The sequence below is a fragment of the Triticum aestivum genome, chromosome 3D (genome assembly GCF_018294505.1).
Source record: "Triticum aestivum cultivar Chinese Spring chromosome 3D, IWGSC CS RefSeq v2.1, whole genome shotgun sequence".
Lineage (NCBI taxonomy): Eukaryota > Viridiplantae > Streptophyta > Magnoliopsida > Poales > Poaceae > Triticum > Triticum aestivum.
In genome coordinates, this window is record NC_057802.1 from 6,810,187 (window position 1) to 6,820,710 (window position 10,524).

Sequence of the window (10,524 nt, forward strand, 5' to 3'; positions counted from 1 at the left end):
CTGAAATCATGACACTCGGGCCCTAGTGACAAGCATTAAGTATGGCAAAGTCATAGCAACATCAATCTTAGAACATAATGGATACTAGGGATCAAATTAAACCCTAACAAAACTAACTCGATTACATGGTAAATCTCATTCAACCCATCACCGTCCAGCAAGCCTACGATGGGATTACTCACGCACGGCGGTGAGCATCATGAAATTGGTGATGGAGGATGGTTGATGATGACGATGGCGACGAATTCCCCTCTCCGGAGCCCCGAACGGACTCCAGATCCGCCCTCTCAAGGAAGAACGGGGCTTGGCAGCGGCTCGTATCGTAAAACGCAATAAATCCTTCTTTCTTATTTTTTTCTCCCCGAACATGAATTTATGGAGTTGGAGTTGAGGTCGATGGAGCTCCAGGGGGCCCATGAGGCAGGAGGGCGCGCCCCCACCCTCGTGGCCAGGGTGTGGGCCCCCTTTAGTTGATTCTTTCGCCAGTATTTTTATTAATTCCAAAAAGTGACTCCGTGAAGTTTCAGGTCATTTCGAGAATTTTTTTATGCACAAAAATAACACCATGGCAATTCTGCTGAAAACAGCGTCAGTCCGGGTTAGTTCCATCCAAATCGTGCAAATTAGAGTCCAAAACAAGGGCAAAAGAGTTTGGAAAAGTAGATACGTTGGAGACGTATCATACCTCCAAACTCATATTGGGGATACTCATTGGCTTCCACTTCAACTTTATGCTCAACAATAGGCGGCACACTACTAATCAGGCTCACACCATCTACTAAGGTTTGGTTCAAGTCAACATGAAAGAGAGGAGCCTTGACCACCTTAGTTGCAAATACTTCGAGTGACTTGACTGCCGAGGATGCAACAACCTCCTTATGCAACCAAATGCAAATTGGACTTGATAGGCATTGTCTTCATTCGACACTTGTGTGCCGACCCAACATCATATCTTCCTACTAATTCAACTTGGTCACTTGCATCCACCCACTTTAATCTTATCCGTGTTTCTTCCACAAGCTCTTCATAACTAGGAGTCTTAAGAAATATCAACACTTCCTCATACTTGTCAACAATATCCACATTCATGAATGCCTCTTGGTCAACATAATGAATATCCACAATTTTGTCCATCTACAAAAGGGGAACATAAGTATAAGAAATGTACAATGCTAAATATACCACATTTTCTAACAAAACCACTAACCCTAACCTAAATCTTACCATTAGGCATAACCCTAACCCTAAATCTTAACATTAGGCATAACCCAAACAATAAGGTATGTTCACCAACATCACAATGCAACATTATTGGAACAACAATACTCAAGAACATCACATTATAGATCCATGTTCAAAACTAGGGTTAGGAACCACATGAACAAAACAATCAAATAGATAAATCCAACCAATAAAAATTTGTGAGATGAAGGAGGTTACCTCAACAAACGGAAATGACACCGGATCCACGGAACAACCCAATCGACTTGGAAGGATTTGAGAGGGGCTAAGTGAGGGACACAAAGGGGGAAAGGGCAAGAGCTCGGGATAGGCCAACGGGGGAGAAGAGAGTGAGTGGTGGGTGAAAGCCCCACATGCACCTAAAATATCTGCACCAGAAACACCATTGGCTATGGCATTTCCAGAAACGTCAGCTGGCAACGCGTTCTCGGCCTGGCAGTGGGCCAGGTAAGAAACGTCAGCCAGCTCAGCGTTTGTCTGATGATCAGAAATGCCGCGGGCTTTGACGTTTCTAAAAGGGTCAAATCGTGAAATACTTCCATCTCGGGTTCAATTTGCGATGAAAAACGCTGACAAGGTCAGAACAGTGATTTCGGCCGTGGTATGTGGTGCGACGAGCGGCGGACTGGCAAGATCTGTCCGTCCCTGTACCTTCTGAGCAACTAGTCGATTGGTGCATGCAGCTTTTGTGTGTTCATTCTTCTTTGTTGGCATGCGGCGACACCACAACACATTCCTGTGTGCATCAACATTTAGCTCCGGTTCTTCGTAGCATGATGATTTTGTTCAACTCAATATTTAGCTTTTGTTTCCGACTGAAAAAGAATCAGGAGGGAGGAAAAATGTTGTAACCGTCAGATGAAGAATGGATGGTGCGGGAGTAAGGATGGAGCAGAGGAGGGGGAGCAGGCTGGTGCCGTTTCCTCTAACTGACATTTGGGCCCCACTCTCTTCTCTGTTTTTCTCCCGCACGGAGACGCTGGGACTTCGCTTCGCTCGGAGGCTGCTCCCCGCCCGCACCGCCCCGCCCCGCCTCGCGCTCGCCGTCGTCATCGTCTTCCTCCCCGCCTCTTCGCCGCTCCTCGGAATCATCCATCCGCTCCGGTGCGTTCCCCCCTCCCTCTCCTCCCCCCTCCTCCCGCTTCCCCCTCGAATCGCTGGAAGTTTGCGTCTGAATTTTCTGACGAGTTTTGCGAATTGAAGTTCGGGGTCGGCATTGGTCTTAGGGTTTCGATGGGCTTGGTTTCCGTCGCCCTCGGAGGCCGCCCCCGCCCCGCCCCGCGTCGCCGTAGCTATCGGCTTCCTGAATCCTGATTGGGTTCGTCCCCTCGATTTTGGCTAGGTGTGCTGGGTTGCTTGATTTGGGGAGTAAGTTGTGTGGCCAGGTTCCTATGTTCTTATGATGGGCTGTATGATCATATTAGAGTGGCATGTCGTGCATCAGAAATATGTGATATTTTTATTTTTTTATTTTTTTTGAGATCTGAAGTAGACAAGCCTACTCAGAAGGACTAGGATATTCAGATATCAGTAGGGATCGTAAACTAGTCGGAACATCTGCAGTCAACCGAATATCTCCTACACTCCTAGTCAGTGCAGCCAGATTGTGTGCCAGGGAGTTTCTGCTTCTCTCCGCGTATCTGACAGAGCTCTCCGAGAAGGAACACATAGCCTGACGGATATCCATCATGGTGCCGTAGCAGGGGCAGCGCGTGGGGGTCTGCGTCGACAGTTCCTTGACAGTGAATAGGCTGTCCGTCTCGATGATTACATTGGCATTTGAAATCTTGGCCAGCTCCTGGATGCCGACAAGGACGGCTCTAGCCTCGGCCTCTTCCACGCTACAGCACCAGCACCAGCGGAGAAGAGTACACAGCCCCTAGAGTCACGGGCAACAGCACCAGCGGAGCTTTCACCTGTTTCAGCCAAATAAGCCGCATCAGTGTTGAGTTTGACAGTTCCATGCATTGGAGGGCTCCACTTTATGTCCTTGGCAGGTGGCAATCCCGGTGTGGTCACCTCCCTGATGCAGGTGTTCTTCCCTCCCATCCACTCAACTGAAGTTTCTGCATTTTTCAGCTCCTCCTCATACTGTTTTAGGAAAAGAACAGACCGACCGATTGTTTCCTTGCCGTCCTTGCGCACACAATCTTCCTGGAGAAACCAACAGCGCCAGATAGGCAGCATGATTTTTGCTCGCATGTCCTCATTTACAGAGTCCAGGAGCACTTGTAGCCAATCATCACCTGTGTGCCTGAATTTTTGTTCTGGCGGCAGATTCCAGGATCCTCTCATGGCTGATCTTAGGCCCCTACTCTTTGTGCACATGATCACTGCATGGTACTCGTCCTCAAGAGTTCTTTTCCATTTGTTTTCCTTTGTTGCTAGGGTGTTCGTGGCCACCCTCCATCCAAAGATTCTTATCTTCCCAGGGACTTTGGTTTTCCAGATTAGGTCCCATATGCTATGATCATTTGGATCCTTTGAAGAATTTGATGGGTTCTGGACCATCTGGGGAAGCCCAGCAGAGAACTATGTGATATTATACCGTTACGGGGACGGGACGCAACGAGACCGTCCGACCGCGACACCGCGACGGTCTCGTTGCGTCCCGGGGACGAGAACACTGAAGTGCAGATTCTTTTATCATTTATGTACAGCGAAAACACTGAAAAATCGTGATATGCCTGTTATATATATATATTCTAGTCTCTTTAGCTGTGCAATACCGTGCTGAAAGTAATGAACTTGTTTTCTGAAGGTTAATGGCTAAGACGCGACAAGAAGCGATCAATATGTTCCTAGAACAGGTTGCATCTGCAGAGAAGCTTCGCCCAGAGACCGACCCAGAGATTGTCTTCTTCAAGAGGTACTGCATAGCGCTTTACTGTAGACCCGATGGAATGCTACCCTGCCATATCTGCCAGGAAGACAACCCTAGAAACACTCCCATCTACATTGATGAAACTAATGTAAGCGTCTTGATTCAATAGTAGTTGACCCCCCAAATTGTATGTTTACTGATTCTTGCGGATTCCTTTTTAGATGAAGTCTCACTGCAAGATGCAGCATCGCAGGGCTACTATCAAGTGCACTGAGCAGAACTGCACAGTTCTGTTCAACTCACTGGCTGATAAAGAACTGCACAGATTCTATTGCCATAAGAAAGCCTATGGTATGTCTTAACATTTCTCTATACTGTTTCATTGCCGAAGTAGTCATTCCTCTGTCTCGTATCTTTTTTTCAATTAAAAAGCAACAGCTATGCCTTCCATGTTATTGGGTCTAGTGGGCACTAGCCACGATCCTCCGCCGTGGCAATTTACAAGAGATATGTTGGGTCTGAGTGCCTGAGAAGAGAGCTGGGAACTAGATACAAAGTGTCTCATTGCTAGTCCATTTGCCTTTCCACAGAGATTTAGTTTCATCGTACCCCCACCTGAACACAAGTATTCCCCCCCTTCCATATGCATGAATGAGTTTGCTGATCTGCGACCAGGCTCTCATTTTCCTGGTTTTTTCATGTTATTAACACTAGAGTGCTCCGCCATAATCCACTGCCCATGGTATGTCAGGAGAGATGAGTAGCCGATGGACATTTTTTTTAGATCAACAGGGAGAGCTCCCTGGCTCCATTGCATAGAAGCCCGAAAATAAGACGGCTTGTTTTGTTCAGTACAGAAAGGAAACTAGCTAGATGAAAACGAAAATAGACGCACCACTACTTTGGTGTTCACAGCTTATTACAGAGTGCCAGGAAAACGGATAACCCAACAGGGGAAACTAAAAGGGAAACAAGCTAACCAAGATAAGAATGCAGAAAACTGCAAGTTGCCCCGAAGCAAAGCTACGCCAGCAGCTGAGGGGTTGGGGGTAGCGGCGAGTAGACGATCTCCAGTGTAGACGTAGGGCTCAACAGCCTCTGCCCACCATGCATGAAGGTAGATGGGTAACCACCGATATCATCTTGCTCCTTCACCCCCACTCCAATTGTGCATGTCTTCCCAGCAAGCCTTGCAAGTGGAGGCAGAACTGATCCATCTGTTCCAACATGTGGTCCTTGTAAAGGAGGCGCCATTTCCTGAGCGTTCTTAAAATCATTGACCAAACCTGATTCAAAGAAAGCCAGACAGCACTGTTAAAAACTATGTTATTTCCGTGTTTCCACAGGGACCACAAAAGAGGCAGCTACAACAGAGTTAGTTGTATCCATCTTCATGCCAGCAACCCAGCAAGAAGACATCAATTCCACAGAAGTGCCTACTTGTTTAGAGAAAAAGGAACTAATTTCTTCCCAAACAAGCTTGGCTATTGAACAATAAAAAAAAGAGATATTGCACACTCTCATGTTCTAAGCAGAAAACACACTCCACAGGTTTCCCCATATTTCTCTTTTGTAGGTTGTCCCTTGTCATAATTTTGTTATAAGCAACTAACCACAAGAAGATATGTATCCTGGGAGGTACCACAAGCTTCCAGACAGCAGGTATCAAAACAGGAGTGACCCTCCTATAGTTGATAATTGCATATAGAGAACTTGAGGAGTAGGTCCCTGAAGCAGTGTACTACCACACCAGGGAGTCAGTATCCTCTGAATAAGAGATACTATTAACAATGGTCTCTAGCTCAAACCATTTATCCATCATAGGTGAGAAGGCTCCCCTGAAAGTGAGCTTTAGGGTTACCCCATCCCACACTTGTCTGGCAGTTTGCCCCTGTTCTCTACACATGACATATAAATCCCAGAATTGGATGGAAAGTGGTGATGATCCAAACACAGCAATTTTCCCCAAATCTAATTTTATTATCATCTCCCAATGCCCATTTGTATCCAAATTTGGCTGCCTTAGAGGCCCACACCACTCCTTTCCAAAAGGTTGATGCATCTTTGTCTTGGATACAGAAAATATTTGGCACTGGTTTGTATTTATCAACTACAGTCTTCCAAATCTTCCCCTCATCAGACATGTATCTATTCACCCAAGCACCCAACAAACATATATTAAGGTCATGAATGTTAGGAATGCCTAAGCCTCCAAAATCTTTTTTCATGGAGACTAAAGGCCAGTTTGCTAGGTGCATTTTCCTATGGCCCTCAAAATCATTCCTTAGGCAGTTTGCCATCTGGGTGTTAATCATATTTACTGCCCACTTGGGGAGTTTGAAAAAGGAAAGAAGATAAATGGGAATGCTAGCAAGGCAGGTCTTAATCAAGACAAGTCTAGCAACATAGGAGAGTAACTTATCTCTCCACCCTGCAATCCTCTTCAGGATTTTATTTATAAGAGGTTGGATATCCTCCCTAGACAATTTCTCAAAATGCAAAGAGACTACTAAGTATTTAATAGGGAAATTACCTAATGGACAGCCAAAGATATGTACAAAGGCATCAACCTCATTGGCTTCTAAATTCAGAGGGATCATCTCACTCTTGATATAATTGATCCTCATAGCAAACACTTGCTCAAAACAGGTTAAAACCCATTTCTGGTTTGTGGCCATGGAAGGATCACCATCCACAAACAGGATGGTGTCATCAGCATATTGCAAGCTGATGACACCTCCAGGGCAGAGGTCATGAGCAAGGCCCTTGAGTTAAATGCTTATCAGAAGATTTGATAAACATCCTAGTCAAAACATCTACCACTAAATTGAAAAGCAAAGGGGACAGAGGGTCCCCTTGCCTTAGTCCCTTGCCGATGAACAAATTCTGTTAAAAGGCAATCATTCTGTATCTTTAGATTCTTAATTCCAAGCCCTTCATCAAAAGGCCAATAAGCTTGGTCCCAAGCTACTAAGCAGTCACTCCCACTAGATTTCTTTTATCCTTTACACAAGAATGATTGTCTGAGCTTGTCAATCTCATCAATAATATGTCGAGGGAGCTTTATGGAGGACATAAATAAGTGGGGATAGCCGTTAGAACTGATTTGATGAGAGTGAGCCGACCTCCTTTGGTAAGAAGCCCAACAAGAAACTTCTTAATCTCTTATCAACTGCAGAAATAACAGGATTTCAGGTAGTTGATTCTCAATCCCCTGGTGTTGGCGAAGGCATCCAAAATCTCTTTAAGGAATCTGTCTCGAACTATATCTCCTTCCAACACAATTAACATATCATTGGTATATTGCAACCTCGGGCACACAATTTGTTCTAAGATGTGTTAAAAGTAAAACTTCTAACTTCGATAAAGTCAACTTTGAGTGCCATTGCCATATTCTGTCGATATTACTACTGTTTTTATATTACATTGTCTCATATACCAATGCTCTTTTTGGGTGAATTTGCATTTATCTTGACCATATGCTTTTACTTATCTATGTAGGTTGGTGGATCCTTTGATGGTGCGGTGGTGGATCCTTTGACAGAAGACCCGGATGTGTATATATCGTGGAGTTCTTTTATTGCTTGCCAAAGATTCTCGACTGTTATGTGGTACTGCAGTTCCCGTTGTCCTTTCCCGCTCCAAGAACATATGCAGGATTTTCGATACCACGTATGCATGATCGGCGCGTTGAGTATTGTATCTTTTTGTTACTCGATGCATGAAGCTTTGGATATGTCGTACAAATCCGTCGAATGTTACTGACTTGATGATTTCATCATAAATAGTTCATAGTAGCAGATGGTCCATATCTTAATTCGAGACTTATTCACATAGTGACAGATGACCCACATCTTAGTTTGAAACTTATTCGTTAATGAGGAATATCATTTCACGATGTGTGGTGAGCTATGTGAAATGAATGTTGAGTTCGTTGCATGATACCAAATGCTAATGCTATCACAGATTTGTGGTTTTATGAAATTTTTGGCCTTGCACTTTTGCTTGAGTCGGCAATGAAAAAGAACGTCCGTGTGTCCATGTGGGTGGACAGGCCGCTTCCAGCTGCTGCTTCCAAATGCCTTTTTTCTTTTTCTTTGGCAAGGGTACTTCCAAATGATAATGCTTCCATTGCTTTGCTTTCTCCCCTTTGGCTGGTGGGCGGCAAGGACAGACGGTTCTGGGCGTTGACGAGCTTGGAAGGGGACTTCGTCGCTGAATCTGGGTCGAGGTGACTATAGAAGGGGGGGATTTAGATCTTTTGCCGCACTTTACATGGGGTCAACACCCGTCAATCTCGAGGGAGGGAGGGAGGGAGGGGGATGATCAAAGGTAGAGGTAAATTGGGGGCAAATAATCCATTTTCTCTTAGAAGAAGGGTCGTTGTCGGTGTGGGAGTCCTCGCTGACGCGGGTAGAAGCTTGTCTCTTTCCAGCAGCTTGTCGAGGTGAGTTGCTGGGAGCACCGGCTACAGTTAGGCATGATGTAAGTGGCCGTGTGGCGTGCCAGTGTAAAATTTGACCCGTTATGCATGATGATGTTGTGGGGCATGTCGTAACACCGGACATGAATTTTATGACCGACTCGGCAGCTTGTGCGGCAACCGGCTTCAGCTTCATCCACTTTGTGAACTCATCGGCCATGATGAGTAGGTATTTACTACCACATATGCCCGTGCGTTGCAACCGAAAAAATTGATGTTTTGTACAAGCATAACATCCCGCAGCACTGGATTCACTATCAACAACATGCTGCAACACAACATCCTTCTACAAAATAAACATTACAAAATACGATGCAATTTAGTCATGTTCATATTTTCTTTTTCTTTCCTAGGCATAATCTCCCAGTGATTTCATTTAAGTATGATCCTTCCTTTAATTACCATGATGTTCTCACCCGTTTTAGTCGGTAATCAAATCCTTCCTTTTCTAATTTAGCAGTCCCAACACATTGAAGCCTACAAATCCTTCCTTTTAATTATCCTACCTTTTTACCTCAAGTCCTTCCTTTAATTAGCCTCATCTGTTTGAATATTCTATTTATTAAGACCACAATCTTTCTTTTAATTATTCCATCGGTTTAGCCATAATCCTTTCTTTAATAGCCACATCCGTTTAAATATTTTATTTAAGCCCACAATCCTTCCTTTAATTAGCTCGCCCTAAACTTGAGGACTGTCACTCGTATATTTAGAGTGAGTTGGGATTACTACATGTGAATGGCACATAGGTTGTTGGTTGTTACATCGAAAATCCAGACAGGAGGTCCTGCGTTCAATTCCAACAATGTTGATTTATTTTGACCCAATTATTTTTTGAGGTCTCTATGAAAGCCCATAAAAGGCCCATCGACATACAAGTACCTGGCCCAGGTCGCTTAGCATGTGTACGAGCCAAACAAAAAGGACTAAACCAAACCAAGAATATCTATTCCCTTTAATAGTAGGTATAGATTACCAGATTCATTTTTACGGAGTGGTCCGACCATGTCCAGTCCTCGGACCATGAGTGGTCAGGTTACCGGATCGTTTTTAGAGTTGTGCCCGGTAAGTGGCATGCTAGGGTTGAAAATTAGATCACGATGATTGACTCGACACGTCTCTCTGGCGACGCGGCGGGCGAAACCGAAGCACAGCGATGGCCGGCGTGGTTCGCCGCGGATCTCAGGGCGGCGAAGGTTCTCAGGTACCACCGTGGCGAGGTGGTTCTACGCTCGCGCCCGGCGACGGTGCACCTCGTCGACGAGCGGGGGTACACGGTTGATGTGCGTGCTGGGGGAGGGATCGTGCTCGCCCTGGTGCCACGGTCGCGTTCCCCTGCCATGTTGCGCATATCGAGGGGGAGATCCACGACGGGGGAGGCGCCCCGGGAGCCTGCGAGGGAGGAAATGCGGTCGGTGGGAGAGGAATTGCGGCCGGTGGGGGATTAAAGTCGGGCGATAAATCTGGTGAGCTCGCACCGAATTCGCCTCGCCTCCCACCTCTTCTCCCCACACCCCATCTACTCCTTCGCTCACAGGTGTCCGCGGCGGAGATGGTGGAGATCGACGCGGAGAAGATGCAGAGGTTCGCAGGCAGGGATGCGCGCCTGCGAGCCCGTCTGAGAGAGATTGGATCGTGGTACACAAGCAAACGCGAGATGTATGCGGAGGCGATCTTCGAGGGACTGAAGGCGGCGGAGGAGAGACGCTCTTCGGACGCGGCGGGCGCAAACATCCGCTGTAGGTGCTGCTGTGGGTGATGGATCAGGCGGATTCGCCGATGAGATCCGTGGCGAGGAAGTGGGTGGCCTTCACCTCCTTCGAGACCGCGAATCTCGCCCCGGCCATGAGGGAATCGGCTCTCAGATCCCGCGAGGGGGTCCTGGCCCTTCCTGCTCTAGGGTCGGCCATGGATCCGATCGTCGATCGTGATCCACGAGGACCCGGTGGAACAGCCACCGCAGGAGGTGTGTGTG

General features: G+C 46.4%; 1 protein-coding gene across 1 annotated transcript; it reads left to right on the top strand.

The window, feature by feature from the left end:
- Window positions 1–2,128: 2,128 nt before the first annotated feature.
- LOC123076016 (uncharacterized) lies at window positions 2,129–7,902 on the top strand. The gene is made up of 4 exons (XM_044498483.1): window positions 2,129–2,346; window positions 4,004–4,214; window positions 4,288–4,417; window positions 7,568–7,902. Exons 1-4 carry the CDS (start codon window positions 2,129–2,131, stop codon window positions 7,582–7,584), a joined length of 576 nt encoding a protein of 191 aa, XP_044354418.1. The 3' UTR covers window positions 7,585–7,902.
- The last annotated feature ends 2,622 nt before the right edge of the window (window positions 7,903–10,524 follow it).

Coding starts and splice junctions, on each gene's coding strand:
- LOC123076016 (XM_044498483.1), top strand. CDS start 2,129: ATGGAGCAGAGGAGGGGGAGCAGGCTGGTGCCGTTTCCTCTAACTGAC. Junction 2,347..4,003: donor GGAATCATCCATCCGCTCCG/GTGCGTTCCCCC, acceptor TGTTTTCTGAAG/GTTAATGGCTAAGACGCGAC. Junction 4,215..4,287: donor TCTACATTGATGAAACTAAT/GTAAGCGTCTTG, acceptor ATTCCTTTTTAG/ATGAAGTCTCACTGCAAGAT.